The 16,203-nt window shown below is 32.5% G+C and overlaps 2 protein-coding genes across 2 annotated transcripts; one reads left to right on the forward strand and one right to left on the reverse strand.

Annotated features, from left to right (window-relative positions):
- The first annotated feature begins 85 nt into the window (after nucleotides 1–85).
- On the forward strand, nucleotides 86–13,362 carry LOC109181302 (WAT1-related protein At1g09380-like). The gene is made up of 7 exons (XM_019331053.1): nucleotides 86–372; nucleotides 3,419–3,481; nucleotides 4,994–5,110; nucleotides 7,830–8,016; nucleotides 11,101–11,256; nucleotides 11,788–11,939; nucleotides 13,064–13,362. The coding sequence occupies exons 1-7, from the start codon at nucleotides 194–196 to the stop codon at nucleotides 13,203–13,205; spliced, it is 996 nt and encodes a 331-aa protein (XP_019186598.1). The 5' UTR covers nucleotides 86–193; the 3' UTR covers nucleotides 13,206–13,362.
- A 1,135-nt stretch (nucleotides 13,363–14,497) lies between these two features.
- Nucleotides 14,498–15,886, reverse strand: LOC109181303 (uncharacterized mitochondrial protein AtMg00810-like). Its single transcript, XM_019331054.1, has 2 exons — nucleotides 15,355–15,886; nucleotides 14,498–15,093 (listed from the first exon to the last, which is right to left on the reverse strand). Exons 1-2 carry the CDS (start codon nucleotides 15,884–15,886, stop codon nucleotides 14,498–14,500), a joined length of 1,128 nt encoding a protein of 375 aa, XP_019186599.1.
- Between the last annotated feature and the right edge of the window lie 317 nt (nucleotides 15,887–16,203).

Here is a 16,203-nt window from a genome sequence, read left to right on the forward strand (position 1 = left end):
CTTGTCAGCAATCACTATACAGTATACACAACCTTTTGATCCAATTCGCCATTTATATATACCACACCATCCCTCCAAACAACTTATCACTTCACTTCCTTAAATATATATCTATCTGTTGCATACTACAACATATAAAGCCTAATTAAAACCAAAGCTATACTATATATTCTTCCAATTCATAATATATATAATGGGGTGCAGTGATTTGTTGCCTTTGTTTGTTATGGTGATAGTTCAGCTAGGATATGCCGGAGTGAACATCGTAGCGACGGCGGTGATGGGCGCCGGCATGAATCCCTTCATCCACATAGCTTACCAGCAAATGTTTGCCACCATTGCCCTTGCTCCCTTGGCTTATTTCTTGGAGAGGTATAATATCATCCTACATATATATTTTTATTGTATAAACTATTTTCTCCACTAATATATACCATCTAGAAATAAGCATATGGTTGCAGGTTTAGCTTAATGATTTAGTAGGAAGTATTTAAGAAAATTAACATATGGTTATAAATAAGTCAGTCGAGTGTATGGATATTATACATACTCAAATTATCTAATCTGGTCAGTATTTTGCCCAGTAATTGGGTTGTCTCGATGCGAACAAGGATTAATCTGAATATGGTACGAACTTAAAGATGCCTCGTACAGTTAGGATCTACTCAAAACACCTCATGGTCTGAAAAAAAAAAAAAAAAAAACTCGAAATAAAGTTTGAAGTTCAAAAGTTTTAGCCAACCTCATTTTTTTAAAAACTCAAATTCCACTAGACTCAAACATCGTGATATTTGAGTTTAATTAGAATATATATAACTTTAAATAAGTATAGATGCATATATGTATTTTGTAAATATATAGTGTAAAAAGTTTTTGGAAACTCATTTATACTCACAAATTACTATAAATGAACCACTCACGCACCCGTTTACAACGTTTAAACATCATTGGGGAAGTTGGTTTTTGGGGTGTTTGTTTAGACAATGTTTCAATCATAACTTTTTTTTTTTTTTTTTTTTTTTTCGCTTAGATGTGTCAGTGAGCTCAAGGAATGCCTTAATTTTACTTTTTTTTATTCTTTTCTTTTGTTTTTATTTTTTTTATTTATTCTGTCCTATATATTGAGTCTGAAAAATCTTACAATTACTATAACTAATCTCACATTACTAATCTAAATGTTCTAATTTTATAGTATTAAATATAATATTTGTTAAATTATAAAAGTATTATATTTAGTTATTTACGTTACAAAGTATTACATATTATATATTTATGTTAAGTGAAATGGTTTCACAGCGTTTGGTTGGAGAGGGAGAATTACGTAGGAAAGGAATTGCAATTCCATGGGGGATGAATTACTGGGAATAAAATGGAAATTTAAATTCCAGTGTTTGGTTTACAGGAATAGAATTACTGGGAATTTTAATTCCAATGTTTGGTATACATGGGAATTGAAAGGGAATAAGTAGTATAAAGCCAAAAATGTCCATTGTTTTTGTTAGGCATTAATTTTAAGTTAAAAAGGGAGGGGTAATTTTGACTCATCACTATCTTTTTTTCTTCCTAAAATCCCAAGAATTAAAATTACATGGGGGACATGGGATTTTAATTCCATGAAAATGGAGGAATTGCAATTTCATGGAATTGCAATTCCTTTCAACCAAACAAGGGAATTTTGTGACAATTGGAATTAAGTGGGAAGGGAATTTAAATTCCCTTCAACCAAACGCCCCGTTAATTCTTGTGTTATATTAATGTTATATTGCTATTATGTAAAATAAGTTATGATTTCTGTATTAAAATTATGAGTTAATTCTATTTTCGGTCCTAGATTTATAGGTGACAGTCCATCCTTAAGTCATTTTTTATCAGAACATCCACTTTTGGTCATAGTACTATTGTAGCATAATCATTTTTTTTTATCTTTTATCAACAAAACAGTTTAAATATCATTAAATACAAGGACATTTCGGTCTTTAATTATGTTTTTTTTTTCAAAAAATAAATATAAAAAAATATAACGGTTCAACCTATTTTGTATTAAAAAAAAAAAAGATTGAGATGTCTTTGTATTTAACGACATTTCAACGATTTTGCTAATGGAGGACTAAAAATGATCATGCCGCCTAATACTAGAACAAAAATAAAGATGTTCTAATAAAAAAAAAAGACTAAAATTAACTGTCACCTATAAATCTAAAACAAAAAATGAAATTAAGTCTAAAATTATTAATATATATGCTGTGTACCTAAAACAGAATATTATGTTTGCCTAAACTTATGTACGTTCTTGCTTTAACCAAAAGTAATTTTTTGAAAAAATCAGGCTAGATACCCATACATTACCAGGCCACCTACAAACTTATCACTTGATGTGGCAAGTTTTAATTGATTAAAATTTAAAATAAAAAAAAATAAAAAAAAATAAACCTATTAAAACTTGGGGAAAATGGCACTTTTTCCCCCTGAGTTATATATTTATAGCACTTTTTTCCCCTGAGTTGTTTATGTAAGCACATTAACCCCCTCAATTATTCTAAAAGTGGTAATTTTCCCCCCTAATATATTAAATTGACATTCCTACCCTTAAAGTAAACATTTTATTTATTTTTATTCTTTAACAAATTATTGCTTATACGTAGGGATGACCACGGTTCGATTCGAACTGAACCGGACCCTATAACAATCGAATTGAAAATTTCCGGTTATGATTCAGATCCAGAATCCAATATTTAGATTTCAATTTATTAAAATTACGAATAAAAAAAATTGGATTCTGAACCGTGAACCGGCGGTTCCGGATCCGGTTGGCGATTTTGAATCGTCTTTATTTTAACATTTTATTTTTATTTTAAAATACTCTAAATTCAACAATAAATGTAATTTATTTTTTTCAGTTCGGAACATGAACCGGCCATTCCGGTTCGCGATTTTAATAAACTCTAAATATCAAGTTTTGATTCTAAATTGTAATTGGAATATTTCAGTTTAGTTGTTATAGTGTCTGTTCAGTTTGAACCGAATCGTGGTCATAATTTGTTGGAGAAGAAAAATAAATGAAATATTTATTTTAAGGGTAAATATGTCCATCTAACATTTCAGGGGGAAAAAGAACCACTTGAAAAATTCAGGGGGGAAAAGTGCTATATGTATATAACTAAGGGGGAAAAAGTGCCATTTTCCCTAAAACTTGTACAAGTTTGTGAGTGACAATATAGGGATAATAAATAACATTTTTTTTTCTGAAATTATTGTTGATTAAAGAAGTAATATTAATATAATCAATGATATAGCACTTGAGCACTTCCATTATATTTTAAGAATATATACTCAATAATGATCAGTGACCTCTTTTATTAATAATACTTTATGGTAAGTTCTTTTGCCAGATGAATAATCAACACTTATTATATTGCAGGAAATCAAGGCCTAAAATGACACCCAAGATATTTTTCCAGATACTTTTGGCCTCGTTTTTTGGGTATGTTTAAATCGTTTTTTTTTTAATAAAAAATTAGCATCAACATAATATATTTAGACAAAAAAATACGGAGTACTTTTTTATCCCTGTAAAATTGCCTTCTAATATGACTCATAATCATTAACAGCACATTTGGTTCCCAGAATAATCATGAAATGTAATAATATTTTTAGGAACAGGCATATTCTGTTATTTGGTAATGCTCTTTTAGTTCTTAGGAATATTATTTCCGGGAATGAGCTATCCCCCTTGTAAAGGAAAATTCCCCTTGTAAGGGGAATAGAGATTTCAGCTGGGGAGCCCCGTCATATTAGGCTATTCCTAAATTCTCAAGAATAACCTAAAGTTGTTATTTCTTATTTTACCCCATTAAATCTAAAATTTCATTAGACTTATTTTTTCCCTTCACAACACTTCTTTATCCCAACAAGATTTTTTTTAATCAAAAGGAATGGGAACACCCATAAAAACAAAAACTATCCTTCTACTTGGCGCCACACAGAGACCCCAAACTTATCTTCTTCTAATAATTGCAGAAGCTCACAAGATATTTATTTCTATGGTGGATGTATATGGTGTTTAATTTTTTTATATGATTTTTTCTATTTATTTATTATTTATTTATATATATGAGACTAGATTTTAATAAATAGTCTATACGTTGTGGATATAAACTCTATGTAATTAGATTATAATATGAATATGAATATTATTATTATTATTATTATTATTATTAAAATGGTATTTATGTCTTTTAAAACATATTTCATTTCTATTCCTTAAACAAACCAAACACGGTAATATAATTCCTAGAGTCTATTCGTTTAGTTAACCAAACAATAGAATACAATTCATATTCTATTCATTGCCTATTTCATTCCTAATGGAATAGCATTCCTATTACTTCAAAATCCATTCTGTAAACTAAACATGATGTTAGAGATCTTATCAACGTGTAATAAAAAGATTAAAGTATTCAACCAAATAATACAATGTCAAATTTTTGAAAGACAAGTAGCAAATATAATGAAAAATATTATGTAGACTCTCATTTTCAACTATCTACTTCTACTCTTACTCTTACTCTCAAATTTTTATGTGAACACTTTTGCGCGAACTCATGTTTCGCAAATAATATATCTTTATTTGCCATATTAGAAAGGAAAAGTGTGAAAATATAATTTGAGAGTATACCTAGTTAACTTAAATATACTTTGCGCTTCATTGTTTTGGCGATTCCAACGTCGTATGACACGTAATTTGTAATCATTATTGTGTGAACCATCTACACAGCTGTGTGAATTATACAGTCAAATAATGTACATTGAGTATATAAATAATATACTTTTAGTATATTAAAAATATACATTGTATTAAGAAAAAGTACATTATTTGAGTACTAAAACTACACTATTTTATATAATGTACATTCAATACGTTAATAATATACTTTTAATATATTAAAAATGTAGTTTTGGTTCATATAATAATTTACCCATATTTTGTTGCCAGGCTTACAGGGGAACAAATCTCTTTCTTTGTAGGCCTAAACAATTCCACTCCCACTGTTGCATCTGCTTTGGGAAACTTAATACCCGCAATCACATTTATTGCTGCCCTCGTCTTCAGGTAACTTTAAGGAATATAGTATGTGATGGAGATATTATTGAAAATAATTTAAGAATGAGGATATAGGGATAAGTGGTTTAAATTTTTAAAGGAATAAGGTTCAAATTGGTCACTGAACGTAACCTGAAAATGTAATTAGGTCACTGAATGAAAAAAAAGTGCAATTAGGCAATTGAACACTCAAAAAATGTGCAATTAGGCCATTGAACTCTCCAAACGTATGCAATTTTACCGGATAGCAGGTTACCATCAATTTTAGCAGGTTACCTGCTTACGTGACAGATTAGTTGGCATTTTTAATAATTTTTAAATAATTTTTAATAATTAATTTTAATAATAAATTTTATAAAAAATTGGAAAAAATTAAATAAAAAATAAAATAAAGTCGTTTTTATTTTTTAAATTTTTTTTTAATAAAAAGTTATTATTAAAATTTATTAAAAATTTATTAAAATTTATTAAAAATGCCAACTCAGCTGCCACGTAAGCAGATAACCTGCTAAAATTGAGGGTAACCTGCTATCAGGTGAAATTGCACATTTTTGGAGTGTTCAGTGGCCTAATTGCACTTTTTTTTTCGTTCAGTGACCTAATTACATTTTCAAATTACGTTCAGTGGCCAATTTAAACCTTATTCTTTTTAAAAATAGGAATGGGACCAAGAATGCTCGAACTCAAAATAGAAAACTTGACGGCTCGAGGTGAAGGATTCTGACTGGACGACTCGGACCGAGAGTCCCGAATGAGACTAATCGAGTCGGGTGATTTGACCCGAATGTAGGGACCTAAAACCCAAGTCCTAAATCCGTGCGCCCAACCCCAGGCGATCACCGTTTTATCCTCGGAGCCCATCACCGGGGCAGGGGCAGTTGGATTCAGGCCGACCTTGTGGCCCGCCAGCCATACGGGCCATTACCTCATACTCTGGTTCACCATGAACCATGAAATTAGCTAAATCACTTAAGATTTCCTTGTATATTGACATTGTTTAGTTATTACAAATCATGTCTCAGCTCATTTTCCTACAAACATCATGTCCTAAATCATTACAAAGTAATCATGTTCTACCCTTACAATCTTCTTGTAATATAATGCTCTTACATTTATCCACTTAATATTATTACGATTATCCCTCTTTACCATTTTACCCCTACATTTCATGCTAGATCCGTTTAGAGCATGGGTCATTTAGTTCCATCAGTACGTAATCGTAGAAAATTTATACAATATATATATGCTAATATGTGTCAATACAAGTTATGTCCTTGATTTTTGTCCCTTTTTTATATGCTAATAAATATATACATTTTGTTTTAATTGTTGTACATTTCATTTGTATTGGACAAAATCACCCTTACACCGTTATAACACCGTTAGTATTTAATATATCCACCAATCTTACCATACACCTACATCTATCATATCTTTTTCCTATTTTTAATTATCATTTTATTAAAATTATCATATAACAATTAATTTAATTATAAATTATATTTTAATTAAATATTTATATGAATGTACGTTAATTATATATGTGTATCATATATATATATATATATATATATATATATATATATATAATATGTATGTATGTTATTTGTGTATACATATCAATATATCATATATGTGGGTGTTAATTAGCTTAGCTGCTTAGTATTATTTGTAAATTATTATTATATAAAAATATTAAAAAAAAATTAGCCAAAATATGCATGGGTCTAAGAACGAAGGTCGGACAAGCAAAGGTTTTGGGGACCCTAATATGCATTGGTGGGAAAAAGACTAGAATGTGTAGAAAAGCTTGGGAATTAGCCAAAATATGTAATGACTTTTTTTTTGACAGAAATATGCAAAACTCTATTGAGAGTTGCGTTTTTGAACGTATTTCATCCGTTTTTTTTTTTTTTTTTTTGTTAAATACAGAAAACGCAACCACCAGTTGCGTTTTCAAAATACGTAGGGAATACGCTAAAACGCATTTGGGTCTTGCGTTTTACGTATTGTACCTGTGAATACGTAAAACGCAAGACCCAAATGCGTTTTTTTTACCGCCGTAAAACGCAAGACCCAAATTTCGTATGCGTTCTTCGCTTGACTCGCAGAAGTCAGAACCAAAGAAAAAGGAAAGGAAAAGAATTCCGCAGGTGAAGGAAGAAAACTTCAATTCGCGATAGAATATTATCTCCAAGTCTTCTGTGAGTTGTCCTCACTTTTTCTTCATCGCTGTTATCTGCTGCATTCTTATCATTATTATTACAGAGTATTATTTTTCAAAGGTATGCTTTTCGTTGTCTATTTCTCTGATCCACATTTCCGAAACGGGAATGAATCCAGTTGTAGCGTGGTTCTCTTTTTACCGCCGTACGCGACGAGGAGTACAAATACTTCACAAAAACGCAACTTGGTTTTGCGTTTTACGTATAATACGTAAAACGCAAAACATAGTTGCGTATTGTGGGATACGGTATTGCCGCAAAAACGCAAGAGCCTATTGCGTTTTACATATACAAATACGTAAACGCAACTGCCTCTTGCGTTTTACATATACAAATACGTAAACGCAACTGCCTCTTGCGTTTTCTACGAATACAAGAAAAATACGAAATACATCAAAAACGCAACTACGAATGGAGTTTTGCATATTTTTGTCCCAAAAAAAAATACGACACATTTTGGGAATTTTTCCTTGTTGACCGCATATTTTTGTCTTTTCCCCATGCATTGGTGGGGCGATGTTGCTAACGTTGTATCGGGGACCCGTGGTCATCGGCCAGTCAACCATTCACTGGAAATATGCAAAAAATACAGTGAACAAGAATAGTTCTAGCAGCCATGGCAATGTGATTTTGGGACCTATTATGGTCATTCTCAGCTGTTGTGCATATACTGCCTTCCTAATTACCCAAGTAAGTTCAACCTATTATTTCCCTTTAATTTGTTAAACACTTCAGGTACTGCTTTTTTTCTTTTTGTTCTTTTTTTTTTTTTTTTTTTTTTTTTTTTTTTTTTTTTTCCACATTAGTCCTTAAACTTTTACGTAGTTTTCACAAATAAAAGTGTGTATATTCTCACCAACAATTTAAATTTTAACTTAGACAAAACGTTCAATTTATATAGTGTCACAGATAAAAAGTTCTAAAAAATATATTAATAAACTTATAAAACAATATTATGTACACCCTCATTAGTTATCAATAGGAGTTAATTCCAGTAATGGTTCTCTGACTATATTAATTTTTCAAAATTAGTCCTCGACTTTAATCTGAACATTTTACGTCCTTTGACTTTCAATTTATTTCCAATTGATGTCCTTTCGTCAGATTACGGTAAAGTGGACTTTAAATAAAAGGGTAAAGTAGTCATTTGATCTGCCTAATGTATAATTCTTCGTATTTTTTCCTTGTATGCGCGACTTCGGACATCAGATTCACTTAATTACTTAATCCCTAAATCCACTCGAATAACAAAATTCCATTAGAGCATCTCCAACCTATTCAACTCCAAAACACCAAATTTTTTCAGCAAATGTCACATCAGAAAGAATATTATCAGCATATTCTCACACCAAATTTTATTCATCTTCAACCCATTTACATCAAAACACCAAAACATCAAACTTTTACACTAAAATAATTTTATTTTTCAATTATTAGTTCGAATTTAGTTAGTTTAATATAATTTAGTTCAAACTTAATTAGTTTAATATAAAATATAATTTGTAATGTAAATAATAATTTTTATTAATATTAATTTTTTTATAACATTAATTATTTTAAAAAATTGAATTTAACAATATTTTTGAAAATTTAATTAATTCTACAATATTATGTTCTAGTTATATTTAACGTATTTGAAATTTTAATTAATATATATTCAATATTAGTCTTGTTTCGATCGTCTCAATGAGATCTTTAAAATGGTATAATTTTTATTTAATAATACAAAGTTTAAATATAAGTATTTAACGAAATAAAAACAAATTACATATAAAACAAATAAAGGATACATTTAGAATTATAAAAAGAAGCAAGGGCAAAAATGTTATTTTCATCCTCCATTTTCATTTGGCGCAGATGAACAGTGCTGCGCCAAATATAGCGCTGCACTGTTCATCAACGCCATTTTCTTTGGCATTATAGCGCGATGCAAACCCACATTGGAGACAGAAATTTGCTGCGATGGTGTTTTAGAGTTGAGATTTGGCGTCCGTTGGAGATGCTCTTACAGATTAAGCAATTAAGTGAATTTGATGTCTGAAGTCGCGTATACAAGGAAGAAATACGAAGAGTTATACATTAGGCAGATGAAATGACTACTTTACCATTTCATTTAAAGTTTAATTTACCGTAATCATATGAAAGGACCTCAATTGGAAGAAAATTAAAAGTCAAGGGACGTAAAATGTCCAGATTAAAGTCGAGAACTAATTTTGAAAAATTAATATAGTCAGAGGATCATTGTTGGAATTAACTCTTATCAATAGTTTATATTTTGAGGGCATTAATTTCAATGATTGTGAAAAGCTTAGCTGCTATTGCTTAGTAGTCACTAGGATAGCTGGCCCCACTCTCCCCCAAAAAAAATAGTTTATATTTTGAATGCATTAATTTCAATTTTAGTTTCCAACGACTATTGAAATCTTTTTATCATTTTTAATTTGACCACGTTGGATCCTCGAATTCAACTTTTTTGCCAAATTCAGTCTTACTCGAAGTTTGAATTTGGCAAAAGTAAAAATAAATGGCATAACTAAATCGCATAACAATTTAAAAAGGACATTTTTCCTTGAGTTATATACGTATAATATTTTTTCTTTTTAAATTATTCAAGTAAATATATTAGCCACTTTTTTTTTTTTGAATGCAAATATATTAGCCACTTAATTATTTTAAAATCGACAATTCCCTTCCGATATATTAAATTGATATTTCTACTCTTAAAGTAAACATTATATTTATTTTTCTTCTCCAACAAATTATTGCGTATACGTAGGGATGACCACGGTTCGGTTCGAACTGAACCGGACACTATACCAATCGAATTAAAAGTTTTCGGTTATGATTTAGATCTAGAACCCAATATTTGCATTTCAGTTTATTAAAATTATGAATAAAAAAATTGGATCCTGAACCGTGAACCAACGGTTCCGAATCCGGTTTGCAATTTTGAACCGTCTTTATTTTAATTTTTTTTATTTTAAAATAGTCTAAATTTAACAATAAATGTATTTTATTTTTCAGTTCGAAACATGAACCGGCCGTTCTGGTTCGCGATTTTAATAAACTCTAAATATCGGGTTTCGATTCTAAATTGTAATTGGAATATTTCGATTTGGTTGCTATAGTTTCTGTTTGGTTTGAACCAAATTGTGGTCATAATTTGTTAGAAAAGAAAAATAAATGAAATATTTATTTTAAATATTTAAGTGCTATAAGTATATAACTCAGGGGAAAAAGTACTATTTATCCCTTAAAAAATAAAATAAAAATGCAATGTGGTAAAAAATGATAAAATTAAATGTGAAAATGTCACACTAATTAGGAACTAAAATTGAAATTACTCTAATTTTTGTTGAGATGAAAGATATATTTTAATATATATCATGAGCCCTAATAACCTGGGGTGCGGTTGAGTAGAGGAGACTTATCCATCCTTAATTAAAGGTCAATGTTTGATTATTGGCTTTAGGCACTCAAAAGAGGTGCCCTACAATACAGCGAAGGGATTAATCAATGTGTCAGAAGAGTGGAAATACTAGATACACCCAAAACAAATAATGAGCCCCAATAATAATTTACATTAAGATTGCGAAATCTTGGGATTCTAGGTTAATTAAACATTTGAAACCCGTTTTCAAAAAAAAAAAAAAAAAACATTTGAAACCCCAAAAAAATAGTTAACGAAAAAAGACTAACTCAATTACATTTCCTTTATGCTTTTACTTCTATTAATCCTTTTGGTGTTTTTAATTTATTTATTTTTTACATTAGGCAAGGTTGAGTAAGCATTATGGAGCTCCATACTCTAGCACAGCTTTAGCATGTTTCCTGGCAGTATTTGAGTGTATGATAATTGCGTTGTGCGTTGATCATAGCGTTTCTGATTGGACTTTGACTCCCATCAGAGCTGTCTCCACCACTTACAATGTAAGATTAACTACTTCATACTCCCTATCTAATTTAGTTTTAAATGATGTTTTGTGTTTAATTAAATATTTAAATCTCAGACTTTGATGATTTTTACTAATTGAGTCATTTATTAAAATAACTTGATAATTTTATCTCTACTCAATTCAGTCATCGACTATATATAGTGATTTTAACTAAGTTAGTCTTCAACTAGAGTAATTTTATTTAATTTATTCCTCAACTATAGTGTTTTTTTTTTTTTTTTTTTTCAATTTAGTCTTTGATTCTAATAGTCGAGAACTCGATTGGGTAAAACTATTAAAGTCGAGAACTTAATTAATAAGCACAAAAAGTCGTTAGAACTAAACTGGAAAAAAAAAAATTACTATAGTAAATGACTAAATTAAGTATTAACTCAATATTTTTTTTTAAATTCATTTTTCATATTCTCTGTTTTCCATTTCTTCAAATAGATGAACATTTTTTGAAGTTAGTAAATGCACCTTACTTTATTCCTTATTGGCTGAATATTTGTTGTCTGATTGTTAGGGACTTGTGAATTCTGCCCTTCGAATCTGCCTCATTTCTTGGTGTATAGAGAGGAAAGGCCCTTTATATGTTGCTGTGTTCACCCCTTTGTTGTTTGTCCTTACTGCCATTTTAAGCTGGGCTTTTCTTCGCGAAAAAATATATACCGGCACGTAAGTACATGTAAAATTATCAATCATATTAGCTTTTCAGAATTTTTTGTCCCAAAAAAGTAAAATTTCTTCCCTCGCAAGGAATCCACCCACACTGCAACTATCAAAGTTTAATCTTATATATCTCACAATCTATCACCCAAGAACCAACTAAATTGCGATGCAAACATACTATACATACGAAATAATATTATAACAACTTTAATTTAACTTAGAAATTCCTCCTTTTTTTTTTTTTTTTTTTTTTTTGGTGATGATGGAAACCCCTAACCACTACTTAAGAGCAATGTTGCAAAACACGCTAGGCGTCCCCTAGGCGCCGATTTTTTATTTTATTTTTATTTTTTTTTTAATTAAAAATAAAATTTAAAATTTAAAATTTAGTAATAAAACATAAGGTTTCTATAGTTATTTCTTAAAAATTATTTACGGAAGTGGTTGTAAAAGTGTTCAAAAGATTGTTTAAACCATCTAAATACATAAAAAAACTAAAATTAAGAGCTAAAGAAGCATTTTTTTTGAGAAATTAGTGGACCAAACCGCCTTCGGCATAGATCTCGAAAAAATACGCGATTTGAAAAAAAAAATTGTCCAAATCGAACAACCGAGTCAAAAGTTATGCCTTCCGAAACTTTTCCGACATTTTCAAAAAAAAAAAAAAAAAAAAAAAAAAAAAAAAAAAAACGCCGAACCGGCCGGTTAGGCGGCCGCCTAGACCGCCTAGCCGGCCGGCCGGCCGCGGAGGAGGCCGTTCCTCGCGGCGGCGCCTAGGCGCGATTTTTGCAACATTGCTTAAGAGTGTGCACTAGCTAAACTCCATCTTATGACTCTAGCTGAAAAATGACCACAAGAAGGTAAATAGTCTAATTTGTCCATAGCTGACCTGCTCAAACCAAGAATGCAAATAAGCTGCACGCGCTCAAAGTCAAATTTATAACTTTGTAATTACTAAGTTACCTATCTAACCAACTTAATTGCCCAGAAAATTCATGTTTTTGGATTGCACTCATGTTGAAGATTCCATTAACTTTTGGAAAGATGATCCGATCCATATAAATCTCTTCTTTTAATTTGTATGACCTCAAGAAAGAAAAAGATGCTTTAAGTTTTGTATTGGATTGCAGAGTGGTGGGATCAATCCTGATTGTGGTGGGACTCTACACTGTGCTGTGGGTAAAGAAGAATGAGTTGCAGGTGATTAATGTAGAAGATAACAACAAATTGAAGGAGAATAATGCAGAGAAAACAGAAGCTGGAGAGTGCTGATCGAGATGGATCGAGTAACCAGCTTTTTCATCTACAGATTAGTGTCCAACAAATTAAAATAGGGCACATATTAAGGCAAAAGCCAAATTAGGGCTTAGCTTGAAGCTCTCATCTTATTGTGTTCTGAATTGTGATAATCACTCCTAAGATAGGTGGGAAGTGAAGTACCACCAAGGGAAAGGAAGGATTGATCATGATTTCATATATGGTATATTGATGTTTGGTTTGTCACACAAAGTGTTAAGAATTAGCACTCAATTAAGTTATCGAATTAGCAAATACAATAGATAACAGTTTGTTGAACAACTCTTTGTTATATATCACATATTGATGCTACAAAGTTTGTGTTGGTATTTTCTTTTTCACTATTTGAGTAATCACTTAAGGTTGTCACATAGGTTTTATTCTTCCTCTTTAAATACGTTGGACATTCAACCTGAATATATCAATATCCTTTGCATTCATAGCACTGCACCTTCTAGGCTTGTGTTTCCATTTCTTTTGACCTCTATGGATTAATTTTGTCCATTTGAGTGGTTTCCTTTGTTATTTGAAAAACTTTCATTCTTGTTCTTGAACTTGTTGAATTTTTCATCAATTATATTGAGGATTTTGGCATGGGCTATTAATTCATCTATGTCTTTGATCTCAATATCTGAATATGGTTATTGTCTTGTTTTGAAGGTTACTCCTTTGATACTAGGTTTCCCAAACATCTCTAGCTCATATGTTGGGAGATTTCCTATCAGATCACTCAGTTTGTATGTGTTCAGATCCGTGCTCTCTTGGATAACTGTGACTTTCATCATGAATATTTCAAGTAAGGACCAAACTGTGAGGGTATGAACTGTGTTTATTAAGAGAATTAATCAGAGTACAAATACTATACAACAGAGAAGAAGTAAAGGAAGTTACAACTAATAACTAGTCAACATGAATGTATTTAGAATGACTTAAACAATACAAAATAACCTCAACCACTCATATGCTTAACACGCCCCCCGCAAGATTGAGGATCCGTTGGAGACACCAATCTTGGACCGAAAGTGAAGAAACAAGTGACATCCAAGTGGCTTGGTGAGACGATTAGCTAGCTGAGTAAAGGAAGGAATATGTTGCACAATCAGTGTACTAGTAATCAAATCACGAACAAAAAATTAGTCCAAGGCTAGATGTCTCATTCGGGAATGAAACACGGGATTCTTACAAACATATGTGGCGCTTAGGTTGTCACAAAACAGTACCGGAGGCTCAACTAGCCCCAATTTTAATTCTTGCAACATATTTTTAACCTAGAGAATCTCAGCTGCTGCATTCGCCAAAGCCCGATATTCAGCTTCCGTAGACGACCGTGAGACAGACTTCTGGCGCGTAGACTTCCAGGAAATTAGATTATTGCCCAAATACACCAGATACGCAGTAGTAGAACAGCCTGCGGTGGTACAACCTCCCCAATCTGAATCCGTATACACCCGCAACGAAAGAGGCTGACCTACGCGCAGGAACACCCCATGGCAAACTGTTCCTTTGAGATAACGCAGCAAACATTTAGCAGCTTGCCAATGCAAATCCGAGGGTGCATGCATGAACTGCGAGAGCTTATTGACCACAAATGCCACATCCGGTTGTGTGATCACCAAATACCGCATGAGACCGAGTAAGCGGCGGAATAGAGTAGCATCAGTCGTAGTATCAGATGATTGCAGCGACACTAGCTTCTTTGAAGCAGCCAACGGTGTTGAAACATTCTTTGCACCATCTATCTTGAACTGCGTCAGTATACCAGTAATATACTGTCTCTGTGACAAGAAAACACCATCACCGGTAGGGATGATCTCCACACCCAGAAAATGGTGTAAGGTACCAAGGTCCTTAAGAGCAAACTGTGCTGACAAGGTTCGCACAAAACGATCAAGCTAGGCAGTATTATTTCCTTTCAACAAAATATCATCTACGTATACTAAAAAATAGACAATTATACCATAGGATGAATAAACAAAAAGTGAAGCATCAGCCTGTGACTTAATGAACCCACAACGTTGCAAGAACAACGAGAGCTCCTGGTACTAGGCTCTCGGGGTCTGTTTAAGGCCGTATAGAGCCTTTGTTAACCTGCAAACATGGTTTAGATACAGAGGATCAACATAACCTGGAGGCTGTTTCATATAGACCTCCTCATGTAACGTGTCATGCAGAAACGCGTTATTGATGTCCAATTGGTGCAAACCCCAGTGGTTACTCAATGCGATACTCAGAACCAATCTGATAGTGACTGATTTCATAACCAAACTATAGGTCTCAAAGTAATCCCGGCCAGTAGCATGTAGGAAGCCTTTTGCAATAAGGCGTGCCTTGTACCGAACAATTGAGCCATCAGGTTTACGCTTGATACAGTAAACCCATTTACAGCTAATCGGGACCCCGACTCCGCGAGGAACAAGACGCCATGTTTTGTTATGGTGCAGAGCGTCAAACTCCTCGTCTATGGCTTTCTTCCACAGAGCATCTTTCAAAGCCTGAGCGACGGTAGAAGGTTCTAAAGTGAGAGGCAAGGGATGGGCTGTGGTTAGATTGATAACATAATCAGAGTACCTGGGGTTAGGACGACGTAGTCTAGTGGAGCGACGCAACGCATCTTGTGGTTGAAAAGTATCGGAGGTGGTGATAGGTTGTGAAGGCATGGGCTGACTGGGTGGTTGGACGTCGGCAGTAACAGTGGGAGACGAACGGCATGGAGGAGGCAACGAAACACGGTTGGTTTGTGATGAAGCTAACGAGGGACTTCGGGAAGCCGCTGGACTATTTCTCCTGGTCTGCGCAGATGAGGCAGACTGCGGTGTAGTACGATCCGGCAGTCGAGACGCGGATGAAGACACAACATGAGTGGACAACGCAGACGAGCAGGATGCATCTCTAGGCGCCGACCCTGTGGAAGACAAAGGTGACTTGAATAGAAGTTGTGGTAGGCAGAAAGGCTGGAACTCCGTTAACACATTAA

The sequence above is a fragment of the Ipomoea nil genome, unplaced genomic scaffold (assembly GCF_001879475.1).
Source record: "Ipomoea nil cultivar Tokyo-kokei standard unplaced genomic scaffold, Asagao_1.1 scaffold1043, whole genome shotgun sequence".
NCBI lineage: Eukaryota > Viridiplantae > Streptophyta > Magnoliopsida > Solanales > Convolvulaceae > Ipomoea > Ipomoea nil.